Source organism: Channa argus, chromosome 3, assembly GCF_033026475.1.
Source record: "Channa argus isolate prfri chromosome 3, Channa argus male v1.0, whole genome shotgun sequence".
Lineage (NCBI taxonomy): Eukaryota > Metazoa > Chordata > Actinopteri > Anabantiformes > Channidae > Channa > Channa argus.
The window spans coordinates 1778928-1799953 of record NC_090199.1 but is presented as its reverse complement, the minus strand read 5'-3'; the positions used below and the strand labels follow the sequence as shown (position 1 = coordinate 1799953).

The following is a 21026-nucleotide window of genomic DNA, read 5'->3' as shown; positions in this document are numbered from 1 at the left end:
GTCAATTCCAGTAGTGAGTGAGACTAAGTCAAACCTCAGTGGGACTCGGTTCAGATTAGTCTGCCGCTGGATAAAACGCTCAGGCAAAAATACCTGTAGACATTTAACACAGCTAAAACATTTTCTTTGACGAGACGCTGTTAATAAAACTTTTTTCGGGAACAAGCAACGGCGAAAGCGGAATACGAAGCTGCTGGTAACTTCGGTAGGTTTGTTTTATGAGTAACGTTAGTTTCTCTCGTTACCAACGGCGACACGTTGTGTTAAATAAAAAGTAGCTAGTTAGCAACTTTTTAAAAAAGTTTTTTTTTTTTACTTTTACCAGCCAAAATTCAAACATGTTTAAAACTATCAACTAACCGCTAGCTAAGTGGCGGAATAACGTGCCACTACGAGCATGGTATGGAGCCTCAGTTCAAACCTCCATAAGCTCATAGACGTTTTTAATCTGCAGCAACGTTCACGGTCTGCGATTTAACGTTAATGTTACAACCTGTGTTTTGGTGTTAGTGGACGGTTTGAAGCGGGGTTTCACCACTTACCATGTCTGTATTAACATTATTATGTTGGTGTCTTAAAGAAGTATCAGCAGGGTCATATTCAGATTGTTCCTCAATACGTTCATTGTTTGGCTGATGTTTCGTTGTCTCCTGAACTGTTACTGTAAAAATGTTGGTCCTCCGCACCATTATGTCCACTTCCTTAGATTTCTTTAGCGTACGAATAAAGAACTGGACATTAACTGTTCGATTATTATAACGAACCTGTAAATACCTGGGCTGCTTGAACAGTAGATGTCAAAGATTCATACTCGTAATGACAGTGATTGTTTGTCTGTTACTATGTCTGTTTACTATGAAACAACCTAGAAGCTGGAAGAATTGAATAAATAGTTGCTGGTTAATTTGCTGTGGATCAGCTGACTGAATTTGTCTTAGATCCTAGTTTGTATATGTAGGATAGTAGCACGAAATAATGTTAAACGTTTGCTTTAACTGTTCTAAATGCTGACAGTTTAGTTAGATATTCACTCTGTATGGTGTGAGATAATAGAGTATAATTACAGGTTTGTGTATAGATGTAGTGTATTATTCTAAGCAGGGCTCCAGTCTTGGTTGTGGTTGACAGGCCAGTCTGTCTGGGTCTGTGCAGCCCAGCTGGCCTCCTTTGTTCTGGCCACACAAACTCATTAGCATGCACCATCCGACCAGAGCATCTGTCCGCGCAGATGCTGCTTTTGTTCCCCATTTCGAAACTTAAAGTTTGGTCCTTTTGTTCCAACTGCCTGCTCATAAATAAAGCTTACTGACATGTCAGCCTGTCTCCACATGCAGCCGCTGAACTAAAACCTGGACAAGGGTTAGTCTGAATGTATTGAAGCAGAGCCAATAGAAAACAGAAGTGACAGTCACAGTTGAAGTCGTCGGTCATCTAAAGGTCTATGGTAGGGTGACCGACGACTTCAACTGTGACTGAGCAGAGGTGGGCAACCTCATTTGTTAGAAAATGCACTTTTCTCAAACGTCAGATAAAAAATACATTAGAATGTTACTTTAAGGAGTTTTTTTTTTTTTTAACAAAAACATAATTGATAGTGTACTTATTGACAATGAAATTACAACACGGATAAGAAGTCAAGCTACATTAGAGATTGTGTGACCAACCACCTTGGCTGATTGAGGGAATCCCAGTAATAATAACAGTAGCAGGTGATTCATTTGTGTTTTTTTTATATTATTTTTTGTATTTTTTAAAGGTTACACTGGGTGAATCTATAAGACAAAGGAGTGTCCTAACATCACTGCACAAGTGCTGACAGATATAGTTGTGGCAAGTTGGAAAACCATCACTGCTGTTATAGCAAAGTTTGAATTGAGAGGTTGGTTTCTTTGACATTAACTGCCAGGAAGTGAACTCTCAAGTAGATCTTTCCTATAGATCATACTAGCAGTTTTCACTTAAGGAGTTTATGCAGTGTTCACAACAAATGACGTTTGAGAAAAGGATACAAAGAGGGAAGAACAGAGAAAGTTAGAGGAGGTAATTCTACTAAAAACTAAAGAAATATGTATTTTTGCAGGAGTGGTTAGCAGAGTTACTATGGCTCACTTGAATGGAATAAAATGTGCCATGTTGAAGCGTTATTGCCTCTTTTGTAGTTAGTTTGTAACTGGATCAACTAACTCTAAGCACTAAACTTTAAAGTTGCACAATGGCAGCAAGAAGAACAAGGTATGTAAAGATTTTTGTAAGACCCTAAAACAACTCCTGTTCCCACATGTGACAGTTGAGAAGCAATCTTCAGGGCAGTTTACATATTTCTTTTAATTTCATCATTGAGTAATGCATATTAGATTGTAGTTTTGATTTAAAACATTTTGTTGATAGGTGGGTACCTTTTTCTATTTTTACTTTCTGAAACATAACCATATCCACATCCACTGTATACTGATTGAGACACTTTGTGTGTGCAGAACGTGAACATCAATGTACAACACTTCATCCTAACTTGTGAAATAGTTTAAATTATTTACAAGGGGTATAATCTGCTCATAATTAAATTATTCGTGCACATGTAGGCATCCATTTCCTTTTCAGTGCTGATGTGAAAACACAACTAATGTAGCCCAGTAAGAAACCCTGTAACACCAGGCTTCCTCCAGCAGCTGATTTCTAAACTGGCCTTTAAATAGGAAACCTGTTTCCATGATTGGCATTAAAGAACCCTTTTCCTGTTCAGTGTTTTTCCCCTTTATTTTTTAAATAAAGCCTGCTCAATTTAAACATTAAACTTTTACAAAGTGGCCTGTAGGCATCTAAATAGTTTCTTTACGCTGCATTCTTGAATTCTAGAAAGGTCAGAAAGTTTATTCTTTGAAGATATGATCCATTACATGTGCATGAACAACAGAAGGTCAGCAAGCAGCACCTTCTGACACCATGCTGCAGTAATAAATCCAAATAATATTACTCTGGACTTACGTCTTTACAAAATGCAGAAGACAAAGTTAAGCCTTTGCGATTTTAACCAATAATTTTGTTTTATCTCGTGAAAAACTATGGCTCCCATGAAATAAGTGTGTCATACCATAAAGTTAGACTTGGAAAAGTAATGTTAACCTAAAACGGAATAAATAACACACAAAACCACAGGAACATATGGGCAGCGTAGATTATCTGGCTCCAGCAAAGCGCAGGTGCAGATTGCGGGATAATAGCTGTGGGTCGCCAAAGGTGGCTGGGTGGGGCCACACTTGGTGGGGTGGGATTTGAACCCCCCTGCCTTCTGAATCCTAACTCAGTGCTCTACCACTGATCCACCAGGCCCCACTCAGAAAATTTTACACATACAGCGTTTTTAACGTGGTTTAACTCATTTTTTCAATGTTTGTAAGGTCACTGGTTAAAAACTACAATGTTGAATTCTCACTGTCATGTTGTTATTTAATCCACAATCTGAATTTATTGTGACTGCTTGACTCGCTCGTGGACCCAGTTAAGCTGACATTTAGCCAATGAACAGATAGGGATCATGAAATATGGTTCTAGTTGAAGGCTGTACTGTAAATATTGAATAAAAACCTACTGTACATACATCAATACAGCTTGTGAACACAAACAGAATTTCTGGTTTCCCTTTGTCTCTCTCTGCATAAAGTTACAGGCAACCAGGATCCAAATGCACACAGGCAGGAGCAGTGACACAACAGTGTTAAAGGAATTGGCTGGTATAAATATGGGAAAAGGTGAGGATGTCAGGTAACTGTAAGGGGAGGGGATACACAGGAACATTTGGCTGTTTGGATGTGGAATGGCAGTTAAGAAAGAACGATTATTGATGGAGATGCCAGCAAACTTTGGCTTAGATGCGATGGAACTGTGTGTGTGAGGGAGAGTTGGGGCTAATTAAAAACCATGAGATAAAATCAGTTTTCAGCCACAGCAGGAACAGAGCAATGTGTGTCTGTTAGACACATCGCCATCATGAGAGGAAGGAGACTCACAAAGAGCAGTTGTCTGATAGGAGTGAAGTCACTTTAGAAGCCGTCCTCCTCATCTCGCGTCCAGTTACAGGCAGTGAATAGTTCTCTGTCCCCTTGCAGTTCACTGGCTGTGTATTCAGGGCTACTGAAATCAGCTCATAATGGAGGGCTGAGGCCAGTCAGAGGACATTTAACTAGAAGTATCTTCAAACCTATAAGATTTCACTATCCAGAGAGGTTTCCCAAAGGCAACAAGGTACAAAAGGTACAAAAGTACAAGTACTTCAACAAGAAAGTGTTTTCTCTCTGTGTTACAGATAAACAATATTGTACAATTAATTTAAACACAATTGGGTGGTGCAGGGTGGTGGAGTGGTTAGCAACATGTGTGTGCATGAGTTCCCTCCATGTAGTCCGGTTCCCTCGCAGAGTCTAAAGACATGCATGTTAGGTTAATTGGTGATTCTTAGGTCACCGTAGGTGTGATTGTGTATGTCTCTCTGACCCTGAGATTGTCCTGTCTAGGGTGGACATGACAGCTGGGATAGACTGCAGCCTCATGTGACCCCGAACAAGATAAGCAGTTACAGATAATTGACGGATGGATGAATAATAGATGGGTGGATGAACTCGGTGCTGTGAATACCATGTGCCTTATAAAGAGGCTCAGGCAATGTGTAAAAGTACTAGCATCAAAATATACATTAAGCACAAAAGGAATAGTAGTGATTATGCGAAATGATACATATTTTATACTATTTCATTGTGCTACTGTTACAGCAGGTAAAGGTGGTGCTGATTGTAGGATAACCACAAATAGCTGCTCTATCTATATAATAATACATAAATCTTTTTAGTTATGTTAAGTAACATAAGTAAGTAGTATCCTAAAGTGTTAAATACATGTAATGCCAGAATTCTGGGGGTCTCCACTGACCAGCAGGTAACCTTTACTGACCACATCTCTATCTGCAAACAGCAGATTTTACCTCTACACTATCAGAAAGATCAGACCCTACCTTTCTATTCCACAGCTTCCCATGCACTAAAAAAATCCCTATCTGGCACTTCATGTCCCGTGAAACTGAAAAACCTCTTTTTATGGCACTTTCATTGTCTAGTCCCCAACTTAGCTTTTTTGCTGCTTTGTGTGTCACATGTAAGTCACACTAGGTAAAAACAAATGAGGTAACAAAAAGGAAGCAAAGCAAACTACCAATGCATGGAAATTGTACTTTTGACTAAAAGTACTGTCTACCACTGATATAAAGAATTTCTACCGGATACATGCCAAATTTCAACCTTTGGATGTTTTTGAGGACCTGACAGGGAGAATGGTGGAGCCCCATGCCCCTTTAAAAATGACTGATCAGTCAGCTGGGGTTGCAAATAAGTATTTTCATTAATCTGCTTATTTTCACAATCAATTGCTTGGTTTGTAAAATACCAGAAAATTGTGAGACATACACATCACATTTTCCTAAAGTAACATTAGAAAATACTCAGATATAAGATGAAGCAAAGTTTGACCTTTAAAATTACTTTACATGATAACTTGATGATTCATTTCCTATTTTTTATCAGTGAATCAATGGCTAAACTTGTTGCAGTATGTCAATCAGCACTGATCTACTGAGGTTAGATGTGAGTCTAGATGATATAAGATGGCTGAATCTCCTTCAGCTTGATTTTATGTCAGAAGAAATTTGTCAGGCTAATGATTCCTGCATTTTTCAATCTTCCTGTCCTTCGCTCGAGTTTTCATCCATACTAAACCATGTCTATGGCCAGGACGGATCCAGTGTGCATGTCCATAAATCAGAGAGAGGGTGGAAGTATAATGCAGTTAATAGGGAAAGAGGTGGTTATGGTGGATGACTTTAAATACCTAGGATACACTGTTTTACCAATAGGGAATGGTGCAGGAAGTTTGGAGTGGACGGAGAAGAGAATCAGGATTAATCTGTGATAGAACGGTATCTGCAAGAATGAAGACAGGAGCCCACCTCTTGTCTTTTTTTGATGGAGGTGGCATAATTAACGATGCTGTGATATGTGTTACCATTGACAAGGATAGACAGGATCAGGAATGGTTATATCACAAGACCGTGCAGGAAGGATGGTATGTGCAGAGGAGGGATGCAGGGTATATCAGGAATAGTGTTTGAAGGAATTAGCCAAAAGAAGAAGAAGAAGAAAAACGAGGGTCCCAACACATGTCAGTATGATTTTAGGTATTAGGTGGGATTCTCAGCGCGGCATTTACTGTATGAATTAGGATGTGAGTGTGCTTTAAATAAACTACTTAATATGAAGGCAGAAATGGCAAAAGTGTTTAGCCCAGTTGTGAAAGAACTGAGGGTAAACAGCTGGCCATCAGTGAAAGGTGAAATAGGAGAATTGTTTGAATTTGGGAAAATCAAGGACACTCCCTTTTCAAAGATATTGATGGTGGTGCATGTGGTTGTACAAACAAAAGTAACAGAAGCAGTTAAAAACAAGGTTTTTCTTTTGATGTTAATGTTAGCAGATGATGCAACACAGCAACACACCACCTCTGCTGTCGTATATGGTGGGGAATTCTGTTCTGTTTCCTGGACAACCCTGAGCAATAGAATGCAGCCTCTTTCCGTTCATGGTCACAGCTTGCAAAATGTCAAAACTGACCAATATTTCCTGAAAGGTAATAAGATGAATGGTTTCTGGGTAATGCGTCTGAAGTTTGTCTGTGGGTGGCTGCTATGATGATGGATGTGTTGTTTCTCTCTTTTAAAGTAGCTGTGAAGTAGCAACAATCAATTTTAGAATCATCAACAGCCTTGTTTTTCTAGCATGTAGAAATGCAAACGAAGGATTATCATCGTCACCATCTCACCACACATGCTTCTTATATGTTCCTATAGCATTCAAATGTTTTCTTCTCAGTAATTCAAGTCATATTGTTCTTGTTTTCTTTAATTCAGCTGTTACAATGTTGTTTGAAGTGTCTTAAATAAGGAACTTCAGTAGGAAGTCTATCATTTAAAAGATGCAAAACTTAATTATTTTTCTTCTTTATGTCCTGTTGTGTTCTGAAGTGTTATTCATCACCAAGCTAGAGAAACTGCTTGTTACCGTAACTGGAAGCAAGAAGTCAAGAAGTATTCTATACATTTACAGATGACTCTGAAATAGTTAAAATGTTAAAACACAACAGAAATTACAGTTGCTTGTATATCGTAACTCGATGTGTTACCATTGTGTGATCCAAGTACACCTTCAAACTTGGGGTGGTAGTGGCTCGGAAGGTAGAGTGGGCACCACATCAACTGCAGGGTTAGTAGTGTGAGGATCAACGCCCCCTTTGGAAGTGTCCCTGGACAAAACACAGATAACCTAAGCTGTTCCAAATACATCCCATCCACTGAGTTTGCACAAGCCAGTGTGCACGAGTGCCTCTCCCAAGATTGGTTATGTTTACATCAGCAGGGACCTCTGACATAAAAATCTGTGTCAAATCAATGTGCAGTACAGACGATCGAGTGTGGCAGCACCTGACAGGATAAGTTAAGAGAAGAGGAGTCTGATAACCCCCAAGTTGTATGTTTGAAAAGCAAATATTTAGTTAATCTGAATAAAATTGATTTGCCAGTTGTAGCTAAATGCTTTCATTCTCCCTCTGTGAAATTGAATGGTGAGAATGAAAGCAGTTAGCCGAATATACATTATGACCATCACAATAAAGGCATTGAAAACCAGAATATACAGGACGCTTCGTACCATGGTATCAACGGCTTGGGAAGGGTCGTCTTAACTAACAGAGTTACACACATTTTTAATGACCCTGTGCAACAAGTGCTCAGCTTTTTCTGATAGATGATGCCTATGTCAGCAGTTTTATTGGGCCTTTGTTGTCAGGGTAAAAATGATAAATGCATTGTTAAGGTACAGTATGGAACTGTCAAGATTTGATTACAAGGGCCTTTTAAATCCTAGAATTTGATTTGAACCTGGATTTTTTGATACATTCTGTGTAACTGTAAAGTTTATCAAGGAGGTTTTCCCTGCACTCAAACTGTAACTTGCAGAAACTCTTAACAGCTACTCTGAGAGATTGTAAAAACAATATCTGCCTTTTCCAAGTTAAAATTTCATTCACTAGGAATTTTGTACTTTGTGGCTATTTGCATTTTATACATGTTCTGCCTGATCACATGCACACAACAGGTTCCTGAGCGGAAAATAATGGCACCTCGCTCCCCAAACAAAGGGACTCCGGTCATAAGAGGCAGAGCTGTTGGATCGCCAAGAATATGTGATTTGATTGGTTTTACATCCTTGCAACTGGGTATAGCACCACTTGACACTCCTCACCATTTATTCCCAAATGCTTGTTTTAAAGGTGTAACTAAAATGTTCTGATTTGGGCTGGTTTGAGGATGAATCCCATTCCCACCATAAAAATACACAGTTGTGACCAGACTCTCCCTGTTTCTGAGAAGATGTAATGTTACTGACATGCTCTAAGTTATTGTCATAATTCAAAGGATAGAAATGTTGACGTACTCTGTCCCCAAAGCTAGAAGATAAATTATGTGCAAAGGTTCTTTTGAACACACCCTCAACTCGTTTGGGTATAAAATTCACCACATTAATTCAGACTTGTTATGTTGTATAACTTGGGTTTATGATGACGCTGTGTCCTCTTATGCCGTCTGACATCAGAGCTGGGTATCTGAATGAATGCCTGTCTTGCTACCAGTGATTATTACACCAGTGCTGCTAAGTAAGTCACCCCGACACAACCGCAAATAGCCCTGCTTTATACCTAACAACCCTTCTCAGTGTAGCAGAGTGAATACATACATTGTACTGGGAGCTTGGAGTGACAAAGACAGTGTGGGTGTATTGTAGTGATGAATGGTGTAGCATTGAAGCCTTTGTGTGTGTTCCCATGAATGTTTGAAGAGGTGTTTTACATTTTGAATAAAATATGCTGTCTGCGATGCAATGTTTGCCGACTTATTCTTATCATATCTTTGAAAGTATGTCCCATTTTTTCCGTCTGCAGATAATGTGTTGTGTACCTTTGCTGATGGAGACACTCTGAAGGAGACAGTGGGAAAGTCCTAATCCCCCTTTTCCTCCGAAGGCTGCACAGATGTTTTCGATTGTTCAGGAAAACATCTCCACCTCCCCCGCTTCCACCAAAGGACCCGTCAAATATGGAGAGCTCATTGTGCTGGGGTAAGATGTTCACTCATGAGGGTTTACATCTGTGGTTGAAACTCTAAAATCACCAAGGTGGAGTTTTACAGAACCATTGGTTTTGCTTGTTTTGGCTCTTTATTACACATGTGTTCCTACAATAACTGCTGACAACTATTGTCTCTAAAATATCAAGATTGTTTCCTATCTATATTTCAGAATGAAAAGTAAACCTTTAATCATTGTCTAACTTAATCTGCTTGGATATTGTATGGCGGCGCATTAACCAAAGGAAAAAAAATAGAGCCCTTATCTTGTAATTACAAGAACCATATCTCGTAATTACAAGACACGAATCTTGTATTTACAAATTATGTTCTTCGTAATTACGCGATACGGGACTTGGGGATCTCTGTCATGGACCGAGCAGGTAGCCACAGGACACAGGAATAAAGTCTCAAAGGAAAATATGTTTCATTTATCCCAAATGTACCATATACAAAGAAATAATTTGAATTACTAACAAAATGTGGGCCGTAAAAGAGGTCAACAAAATATTGCTAAACTCAAACTATCCAACTGAAATTACAACACAAGTTCTAAACACAACAAAGACAAAATACACACAAGGGGCAACGTATATACTGGCTGTTCAAACCAATATGACACACAAGGGGTAGACATTACTGTAACTAAGCAAATTTAGGATGTGTTCAGTATCACAGTAGTTGTAAGATAGTTTCCAATACTTCCAAAACCCTATAGTTAAACAAAACTGTTGATAGGTAATTCGGCAGATTTAGCTTTTTAAAATGTCAACAAATAGGCTGTAAACTGAGCCTCGCTTTAAACTATGAAGCGAGATTCATTTTGCAGCCAGCAGTGTGACTCTTCGTATCCATGGCAACACGCTTCTTCCTTTTTGCAGTAGAAGTTGGCCACACCAGTGAGGTCTATGATTATTTAAAATTCTATGTCGAAAATTGAACACGGAAAAATGAAATGCAGAAATTGATATTTAAGATCATATTCAGTGAGTGTTTGAATCGCCTAAATGAAATGAAGATTTAAGAATTAAATGAGGTTATCCTAAACCATGATGCCATTGTCATCTCAAATGGCAACAAATTTAAAAATCCTCTGGATCTGGATCTAAACACTTCATGTTAAATGCATTAACTTTTGAGAAGAGGAACAGGAAGTTTTGTGTCGTCATAGATACAGAAAGTTGCACTGTGGGCTTCAACTTGGCCTTATTTTAGCCTTTCTGTTTACATTTAGCCACAGCAAATATGCAGAGTTGACTGTTACCGGTTCGTCTTCGCTTTGTACCATTGGATGTACAGATTACTGACTGATTTCCAAGTAGCAATGAAGGGAACTTGAACAATGATGATTCTCAGGCAAGTTAAGTGTAGCTTTCAATTCCTGCCTCAGAAGAAACATGCAACTTGTTGACATTTTGAAAAGCAAAGTCCTCTGACTTATCTATCAACAGTTCTGTTTTACTATAGAGTTTTGGAATTATGAAAACTATCTTAGAACTACTGCGATACTGAAGACATCCCAAAAACCTTATAAGTAATGGTCTTTCTGACATTTATGAGACCCCTAAGTCCCGTATCTCGTAATTATGATCCGTATTTCTGTAACTCTCATTTAGAAGGTCCATTTCTCGTAATTACGAGATGAGGTCTCTTAATTTTTTTTTTTTTTTCATTGGTGAATGCAATGCACCTCTATATTGTTGAAAGTAATTTTGAAGCAAATTTTGTGTTAGGATTGAGTGTTTTCATACAATGTCATCAGGTCACAAGTCACCTCATTTTCACCATGTTGGACGTGTTATTTTTCCCAACCACACAGTCTGTGCTCCCACTGTTTGTGCTGTTTCGTAGATCTTAGGTACTGAGATAAGGAACGTTTTTGTGGATAGATATTTACTGTAGGAAAAGTTTGACCACTTGGTCCTTGTGGTATCTGTTGGCTGTGGCAGGGGGGCATACAATAGCTGTCACCCGCCCTGCTTTTGTAATACGTGGGCATGACGGCTGTTGCTCTTTAATAAAGTTACAGCATTTTTAAGACAACAATTCTGTTGTCCTTATCTGCATGGACGTATATTGTCTAACAAATTTTGATGTGTGGTCACAGAGTAAATCAGAAAGTGTTTGTTCACGAATTGACGATTTCACATCACATGACAAAGTGCACACGTATGACCCAGAATACACAGAGAAAAAAGGCAGAATAAGGGAAATTAAACCCCGCTAGAGGTGTAAACATAAAAAAGATAAAAATAATAAATGAAATAAAAACAATACTGTTTGTCCATTTGGACCATTTAGTCCCCCTCCTTTTTACAGAAAGGGGTGAGTTGAACAGTTGAATGTCCACTGGGAGAAAGTATCTCCTGTCAGTCTCTGGCTGAAAGTTCTCCTCTGTGCAGCCAGTTCACAGTGGACTGGGTGGGAGGGAGGAGTTTGGACGACATTCTCACCCACAACATGCAGAGGGTCCAGCTTCTCCCCCAGAACAGAACCAGTCGTCCTTATTAAGTTTGTCCAGTCTGTTACTGTCTCCCACCTTCATATTGCTGCCCCAGCAAACCACAGCATAGAAGATGGAGCTGTTGATGGTGACTTCAGGAATGCATCACCAGACAGTTTTTGAAGAAGTCTCTGCTCGTGAATACATCAATACATTATAGCACAACCTTGATACAAAATAACAAGAGTCCCACTAAGCCTGTCAACTATTTAGAGTTTTTTATTTATTTATTTTTTTTTATTTGGCCAGAAACTGAACATATTTTGATTACATACTGTAGGCTATATAAAGGTTGAGGGGAAAAAAAAACTTCTTATTTTGCAGTAAGATTGCTATGAAAAGCACAGGCTTCCTCTTCTGTGCTTTGGTGCAGCGGGTTTCCACTACAAAGCCACAGAAACATTAAGCGCTTAATCAGCAATGTGGTAACGACTCTTTCCCACAGCTAAATGCAAGCAAACATATGCTGTGCAGTGTATAGCAAGCTGGTCCTTGTAGTCTGCCTTTTACCCAATTGTCCCGTCATCATAAAACACAGAGTTTTACAACTCTCAATCAGATGATCAACTAGGTTACTCCAGTGTTAAATGAGCTGGATATGTTATCAGTTATTTGAATAATGTGTTTGATTGTCTGATTCTTTGTTCATTCAACAAGGTGGGATGTCTGCAACAGTCTGGCACAAGACTGTGTCCCTGTTTTGGTCTTACTTTCAGAACTGACGCACACTTATATGCACAGATGTTTACTTATCAATGATGATGTATCAATAACATCGCTGCAAACCACCCTTTTTATCACTTGGATAACAATAAGAGTTGTACAGTGTGTTCTAATCTCAATCGATGAACAAAATGTTGAGGGTCGATACTCAGCTCTACTGTGCAGTGATGCCATTGATTTCAGGAATTCTGCATTTGAACACAAAGTATCATAAGAAGGTTTGTTCAGATAAATTAAACACATCCCTTCATTTAAGCTTTGTGCGCCCACAACATTATGTGTGGTCAAATCCAGTCCTGTCGTTTGTTTTTGAAAGCAGCATAACTCAGCCTAAATCCAGTTAAATGTGTTGAGAAGCTCCACCACAGTAAAGAATGCAGTTGACTTCCTGACTGGAGCCCATTTACCGTGGACACAGTAAAGAAAAAGTTGTGGCTGAGCTGTGGTTTCAAACCTTTTGTTTGCTTTTGTATTATAGTGTCCATATGTGGAATTAAAGAGTCTGGGAGAGTCTGCAACTGACAATTATCATGATCATAAGGTTTAATTTTAAAGAGCCATCTAGTATATGAAAATAAAGGTTGTGTTTTGGGTCATACAGTGCAGCCACAGTGGTGGTGGGAGGGTGTCAGTTTGTCTAAAAAAGTAGGTGACAGTTACTGATCTGAAACATAAGACATTTGCATTATTCAGAGAAAGAATGGCTTAAAACTTTAATGAACTCCCATGTTTATATGTCCTGTGGCTGAGAGCAGTGTGGCCCTGAAGATAACCTCCAGCTAAACTGACTCTAAATCAAATGTCTCAACATTTAGCTTTCACAATTAACTTTTCAAATGCACTACAGCTCAGGACAAGTATATTTGTCTTTTTTTATGTTGATGTAGTTCAGTTAAAGCATCCTGCTTTTGAATCTGGACTTAAATCCTGTCAGCGTATTCTGTCTCACGTTTCCTGTCAAAGTAATGTTTGGGAAATCCACTCATTTTCCCACTTACCTGCAGTACAGAGATAACACTGACTCATTTACCACGGAAGTCGAAGCTGGGGTCACACTCGAGTTGACTGTGTTCCCGAAGGCCAAGCTATAAAACTGAGTAGTGGGGGAAGTCGGGTTTCCTTTAGCTATTGTTAGCTACAGTTAGCAATACCAATTTATGACACTGCATTTTGCTTTTTTTCGGAATTACAAGCTATGTGGTAACATGTCCACAGGTTGACACTGGACAGGACTGTTTTAACACAAATAAGACAGACATGTTAATAAACTGTATATTACTACACTTTTTATCCTACTATGTATGGAGCAGCCATCTTGAAATTTTAGGAGGTTAATGAGGTTGTTCTGACTCAAGTTGTAAATCTTTCTTCGAGAGGTAATTCCAGTTTTGGACATCCCAGTTTAAAAAGACTGCACCATAAGCGTGGCCGTTAGCGTAGCTTAGCACAAAGACAATAAGCAGGAGGAAACTGCCAACCTCCTGTCATCAATCTTCCAAAACCGTCAGATTTATATGTTGATTCTTTTTTTTTTTTTATGTTTAGAAACAAATATGAGAGAGAGATTATGAATTTACCAGCTGCTCATGTTATGTGTTAGTGCTGTTTGGTGCAAAATCAAGTTGCATACTTGATGAACTGGTAACTAGCTTACTATCTACAAAGAGTTCAAATCTGCTTTTTTTTTTTCTTGTTGCAGAAGCATGTACATGACTCTTTAGTAATGTTTTATGAGCAGGACTCGCATTTTACCAAGACATCTTAAAAACATTTTCATTCAAGAAACAGAAAAGAGATGAATCATCTAATTTGTATAACAATTTGTATTGTTTGTTTAAATTTCATTGAGGCCTGTGTTAATCTGTTAGCACAGAGGTAAATGGTTCCAGATAATGGATAGATGGATGGTACTCCGTTAAGAAACAGCCCTAAAAGGACTCATAACAAAAAGATTTAGGATGTCAACTTTGACTTTGTCCCAACTCTGCTAGATTTCATTATTCTGAAAGCAGCAACGCAGCATAAATCCAGTTAAATATGTTGAGAAACTTCATGAGGGAGAGGCTGTGGTTCGGGGAAGCTGAGAGATGTCAGGTTGGGGCCATTGAGTTTGCTTCACATGATGTGTCTTGGGTCTGAGATGAAACTGTCTGAGACTTTAGATGGTGTCAAAATCTTTCAACACTTTAACATCACACCAGTACTGTAGTATTAAGCAGCTGGTTGGTTTTAAGCCTGGTGGACTCTCTGGGTAAACAATAATAACCTTTATATTTTTGTTCCTTTGGCATTTAAGCTGTGACTTGTTGGATAAGTAATGACTCTCTAAGATCACATGTTTGTAGTCCAGATCCACACAACAATTACTTTAAAATCTGCTGTAACTAAGAAAACAGAAATCCACTCCAGTTAAATATTGAATACAACAAGTTCATTTGTGAGTCTTGTTCATTTGTGGAGTCTTATTCATTGCATACGTTACACAAAAAATAACAACATGGCTAAACAGCATGTTCATAACCCAGCAGTAAGCTGATCTTCTTTGACTGACTTTTCTTCATGTGTGTTCAGGTGTAACGGCTCTCTGCCCAGTGGCGACAAGGGGAGGCGGAAAAGTCGTTTTTCTCTGTGTCGCAGGAACAAAGCCAATGGTGTGAAACCGAGCACCATCCACACATCCTGCACGCCTCAGGCTGCCAAGGTGAGGTCACAACACACAGGTACAAGTAGTCGGTCTACAACAGGCAACATAGACCTTGTAATTAATTTTAATGAGTGAGTCGCAGCCTCTACATTTAAAATTCTTCACTGTTGACACTCATGCACATTAAAACATGCATTTCTATGGGTTTTCTCATGGTAACACAGTATTTAAGATTGTCATTCCCTTAGAAAACACTGCTGCCGTTCTAGTAACGCTCCAGAGTTGTTTGATGATATCTGTGTATATTACAAACCACTGTTTGTATTCTATACAGTGTTTTAACTTTAGACACATAAATCCGTGTGTCCATCCGATCTTATTTCATTGTCTCACTGGTACAACAGCACCTGCCACCAGCATTGAGTAACATGACTCCTGCTGTGAAATAACAGTCTGTAAAAGATAGTATAGGAGTAAAGACTTTAAATGTTGTACAAGGCCGTGTTCACACAGTTTTTTTTACATGGGGGAAAAAAAGGCCTTAGTCAGTGGCGTCCAGTAAGCTTTGATCATGTAAATGTACACCTGTACCTCCTATACATCCCGGATCTCACTGGTACGTGCAGCAACTTGCCCCCACGAAGTTTAACCCCACTTTTGCCATATAATCTTTATCATGCTGGCTTGTTTGGTCTTTTTTTTTCTCTCTTTGGGTGCAAGAGGTCCTGGGTTCTAATACCAGAGGAACACTTGAAAATAGTGTTTCTTGGTTTTAAGAGAGGGCTCACTGCACTGTAAAACTACTTCTAAAACCTTGAGACCCTTACAGGATGTGGCTACTATCTAAAAATCTCAAGTTGTTGCAGACTTACTATTGTGAATCTGATGGGGTAGTGCTGTCAAATTGAGCTTTAGTGATGTTTCAGCATTTCCAAAGCTGTTTTACTACTGGAATCAGCAGTTTTACCACATCTCCTCCTGTGAAATTGTATTTAATTTTTTTTTCCTGTCGTTGGTTTAGAGGTATGATTGTCACTTTAGCTTCCAGAGATGCTGGTTTTAAATCCTGGATGAGCCCTTGACAAGAACATGTGTTAGTGTTTTTTGTGAATGTTTGACGCATTTTGCACTTTGACGTTGCTTACTAAATACACAATTTTCAAAACATCCCTAAAACTGTTTAATTTATCTATCTATCTCTATCTATCCCCCTGTCAGAGGCTGGGGACTTTTTAAAGTGAATCCATTAAGCTTAACTCCTACTCCATGATTGATCAGGAATACGTCCGCTTGACCTGTCAGAACTGATCTGAGCACAGTGAAATTTGGGCAGCTGTTTAACCTACAGCACAAAGATGCTGGTGAACACAGCCTAAGTGTGAGGCATCGGCAGGGAGCTAATTGCACCAGAAACAGCTTATCCCATATTTCTCCAGTGTTTTACATGTTGTGTTAGTATCAGTTGGATTTTACAGTCTGTTTCATCTATTCAGTACGTTGTAAAAGTGCATGTGTGTTGTGTGTCTCTAAAGGCTGTCAACAACAAGGAGCAGCACAGTATCTCATACACTCTGTCCCGGTCCCAGACGGTGGTGGTGGAGTACACTCATGACAGCAACACAGACATGTTCCAGGTCTGTAATATCCAGCAAACTGTACCTAATGGACAGAATGATTGAATGAAGATCAATCAACTCTTCAGTTTGAGAAAGACTCAAAGATTAGACATACACATGGCTTTAGCTTTTTAGTGTTAAACTACATATTACCTCATCTTGTACTTTGTGGTGTGTTCTTATTTAGCTCAGTTTAACTTGACTTTACTGTGTCTACCTGCAGCACTTGTATGTAAATGAAACCTGATGTTGTCCATAGATCCTATGGATACATAGATTGTTTTTAGGGAAAGTTGTCATTCAAGTGCTACGACCTGCAGTTTCAGTGTGCATGTGGCCTGGAGGAGGTGTGGATCAAACCACTGAGTGTGTAGTTTGTGGACGACCTGCTCAACCAGCTGAGCCATACCTGAATGGTCAAAAGTTGCTCCATTAGAGTGTCTGCAGTCAGTGACCTTAAAAATATGTCAGGCCCTAGTGAGGATTGAACTCACGACCCCTGGTTTACAAGACCAGTGCTCTAACCACTGAGCTACAGAGCCACTTACCGGGTGCTTGTTGAGCCTGTCTCAAATCTTAACCTCACCTGGATGACTGAGTCTTCACAGACATTTAGCCACTACTTATTGTAAAGTGTTGTCTATAAAAGTCTTTTATTTCCAATATTTACATGACAACAGTGTCATACTGTGGACTGTGGGGTTTAAAAGCCACTAAAATCTGTGTTAATTCCCTGTAATGTAACAGCTGAAGCTCATTAAATACTCGACTCAGTCATACATGCTCTGAAGATAATTAACGTCTGTAGGTGCCAGCACCCAAACATAAATCTAACACTTCATGCGTGTATAATTACAGATTGGTCGTTCTACAGAGAGTCCCATTGACTTTGTGGTGACAGACACGGTGCCTGGTGGTCAGACCCATGCAGACAGTCAAACGGTTCAGAGCACCATCTCCCGCTTCGCCTGCCGCATCATCTGCCAAAGAAACCCTCCTTACTCTGCACGGATCTATGCAGCGGGGTTCGACTCCTCCAAGAACATCTTCCTAGGGGTTGGCTGACCTAACTGGTGTCATTCATCATTTCTCTTCTCTGTAGTTACATTAGTTGTTTTGGAGTAAGACAAAACATTATTATTTTATGTTTCAACAGGAGAAGGCAGCCAAGTGGAGGATGCATGATGGTCAGATGGATGGCCTGACCACCAATGGCGTTCTGGTGATGCACCCACACAAAGGCTTTAGCCAGGACTCTAAACCCGGCCTGTGGAGGGAAATGTCAGTCTGCGGCAATGTCTTCACACTGCGCGAGACCAGATCAGCTCAGCAGAGAGGCAAGATGGTGGGTCACAAGCATGTTCCATGTGTACAGCCCGTAAATACGGGAAAATGGAGCAAAGGCAGTAAATATTTGTGTGATACAGCAAACTGTGGTGGACTGATGGTTGAAAACTGGAGCACTTGAACGGTATAATGTAAAACGATGCCACAAATCGCAGTCTTCCATTTAACTGTTAACAGTTTATGTGGCAATGAATCATCGCCCCAAATTCACCACCTTCCCTCTAAAACTGAACTTGAAAAACAATTTTATTTGGTGGTTGTTTGAGGATATTCTGTGTGATCCTGTGGTTCAGCTGGGATGTGTGCAGAGAACAGTGTCCACCACATGATCAGTGTTTCCTTTATCAACAGAGTGAACAACAGGGTACAAACATTAGGGATCACATGCACTAAGTCGAAACCAGGGGTGAAATTTGGCCTGTCTCACAACCAACAAATGCAGACTCTAGCTCGGTTTCTTTGGCATTGTGAAATTGCTGTGGCTGTCAAACCGTAGTTTAATTGTTAAAATTGTCTTGATTTTAAGAGAGGAGCAGTGCATAACATTGGCAAAAACGTTTTATGTGTTCAGTTGTAACGTTATACTCCTTATAGCCTTAATGTCTTTCTACAGCCCAAACGGAAGCTGCTGCACACAGAATCACAGTTTCCACAAAGCGGCTTTGTTCAGTATTATGTGCAGCTTCATCTGATCATACATTTTAAATTTCTGCAAAAATTCAAATATATTTCTAATCACTTCAGTAAAAAAAAAAAAGGTCAACCTGGGAACCTAAATGCAGTTTTGAGACTTGTACTTGAATATTTTAATGTAATATTTTACTTTAACCTTACTACAGTTCAGAGAGAAATGTTAACTAAACTAAACTACTGTACATCGAACACCAACAGTGTATTTGGGTACAGATCTGTGTTGTTTTGGGGGGTTTCAGAAGGCTTCATGGACATGAAACTTATTCCCTCAAAGTCAATTAAAGGTGATGAGCTAATTTGATGCATAAACCTACTGCTGATGCTGCAAGTAATGTCAGCATGTTGTTGCCATAAATGTTCTTAAAATAAAGTGAAGTTAAACGTAGCATTTGCACATTATGGTGATGTGAGTAAATAAAGTGAAGTTAAACGTAGCATTTGCACATTATGGTGATGTGAGTAACTGATGTTCTTTTACTCCTCTGTTCTTCAGGTGGACTCTGAGTCCAACGAGCTGGTGGACGGCTCGCTTATCGACCTGTGCGGGGCCACGCTGCTGTGGCGGACAGCAGAGGGCCTGGCACACACTCCCACAGTCAAGCACCTGGAGGCACTGCGGCAGGAGTTGAACGCCGGCCGACCTCAGTGCCCCGTGGGCTTCAACACTCTGGCTTTCCCCAGCCTTCGTCGCAAGGATGTCCTGGATGAGAAGCAGCCCTGGGCCTACCTGCGCTGTGGTCACGTGCATGGCTACCATGGCTGGGGGGGGCGCCGGGAACCCGAGGTGGAGGCAGAGTGTCAGGAAAGAGAGTGCCCCATGTGCCGGGCACGAGGCCCCTATGTCCCGCTGTGGCTGGGCTGTGAAGCGGCCTTCTACGTTGATGCGGAGCCCCCCACACATGCCTTCGTCCCCTGCGGTCACGTCTGCTCGGAGAAGACAGCGGTGTACTGGAGCCAGATCCTGCTGCCGCATGGCACGCACGCCTTCCACGCCGCCTGCCCATTCTGCATCCTGCCACTGGGTGAAGAGTCCGGCTGCGTCCGACTCATCTTCCAAAGCCCGCTGGATTAAAAACCCCTCTGGCATTTTATCCTAAGCCTTAACCAATAGACAGTCGAACAAACAGCTTTGAATTAGGGGAAATTCTCCTAACTCACTTTTTTATAACTTAATTTAACTTAATTTTGACCAGGTGCATTTATTCATTTGATTTCTGGTCTTTTCTAAATATCATATTGTTGTCTTCCTCTGAACGCAGCTACTGTCTGGAACAGCTGTGCTAATGTTTGCCTCGCCTTAAACTTTATTTATTCTTTTACCTCTTTAAAAAAAGCAATGCAGAATTTAACAGCAGTCTTGTTTCCCAGACTTTCTCTACAGCTGATTACTGCCTCATCATTAACACTACAATATGATCGTGATCATCGGTTTCAGTTGTGTCTCGTTTTGAACAGATGTTGGTTTGGAAGCTTTTCTGTGGGCAACACAGGATTTTTAAGCAGGGAAGTTTAAAAATTGTGACTCAAACTTTGACCTTGTGTCTTGTGCTGATCTATAACTTATGCCTGTATTTTACCTTTCACCTTGAAACCAAGTGACCTTTCTCGTTAATGATGTTGCCTTCAGGAAAAGAGAAGAACCGAATAATTAGAAGTGCTTTTTACCATCATAATGTAAATGTCTGCACAGCGCTTTTCTACTATTGGCACTCAAAGCGCTTTACACTGCTTCTCATTTACCCATTTGTACTCACAATCACACACTGATGGGGAGCTGCTATGCACCTGGCCAACACTCACCGGGAGCAACTAAGTTGGGGCTCAGAGTCTTGCTCAAGGACACTTCGACTTGTGACTGGAGGAGCTGGGGATTGAACCAACGAGTGGTGGATATCCACTCTACCCCCTGCCCCACAGTCGCCCCAAATGTAGCAAAGAAATATATGGGACACTTTTAAAGCTGCTGTGTTGTGACTTTAAACACATCTAGAATTGATATTTGTAATTTCTTTTCAAAAAAATAAAAATGTACCAGAGACATTAATGTGTTACTCTGTAGTTAATTAGGAACCACAACGGTTTCAGTGGATAATCCATGCTCTTAAACACTTCACCTCCACTGGTATTTAAAGGTTTTATGATCACGCTCCCGTTTCTAAGGAAGTTTTGATCTTGTCCTATCCTGAAAATTGGCTTCATTTATAATACGTCTCTGAAAAGACTACACATGTTAATATTTACTCTTTGGGGCTGGAAACAGAAGAGGATCTAGGAGTGGTTATA

The 21026-nt window shown here is 40.0% G+C and overlaps 1 protein-coding gene and 1 non-coding gene across 3 annotated transcripts; one reads left to right on the top strand and one right to left on the bottom strand.

Annotated features, from left to right (window-relative positions):
* Positions 1-20857, top strand: LOC137124478 (E3 ubiquitin-protein ligase pellino homolog 1-like). Of its 2 annotated transcripts, XM_067499540.1 has the most exons (7): positions 1-205; positions 9034-9209; positions 15015-15144; positions 16620-16721; positions 17562-17759; positions 17860-18048; positions 19237-20857. In XM_067499540.1, the coding sequence occupies exons 2-7, from the start codon at positions 9124-9126 to the stop codon at positions 19813-19815; spliced, it is 1284 nt and encodes a 427-aa protein (XP_067355641.1). In that variant the 5' UTR covers positions 1-205; positions 9034-9123; the 3' UTR covers positions 19816-20857. The 2 variants fall into 2 exon arrangements, with proteins under 2 accessions (XP_067355641.1, XP_067355642.1); XM_067499541.1 differs by lacking the exon at positions 16620-16721.
* On the bottom strand, positions 17173-17245 carry trnat-ugu (transfer RNA threonine (anticodon UGU)). The gene has a single exon. It is a non-coding gene; the product is annotated as a tRNA-Thr (tRNA).
* Positions 20858-21026: the final 169 nt, after the last annotated feature.

Excerpts from the sequence above, each read along its gene's own strand:
- LOC137124478 (XM_067499540.1), top strand. The coding sequence starts at position 9,124 with ATGTTTTCGATTGTTCAGGAAAACATCTCCACCTCCCCCGCTTCCACC. Across the intron at positions 15,145-16,619 it reads GCACGCCTCAGGCTGCCAAG|GCTGTCAACAACAAGGAGCA; the intron begins GTGAGGTCACAA and ends GTGTCTCTAAAG. Across the intron at positions 18,049-19,236 it reads CTCAGCAGAGAGGCAAGATG|GTGGACTCTGAGTCCAACGA; the intron begins GTGGGTCACAAG and ends TCTGTTCTTCAG.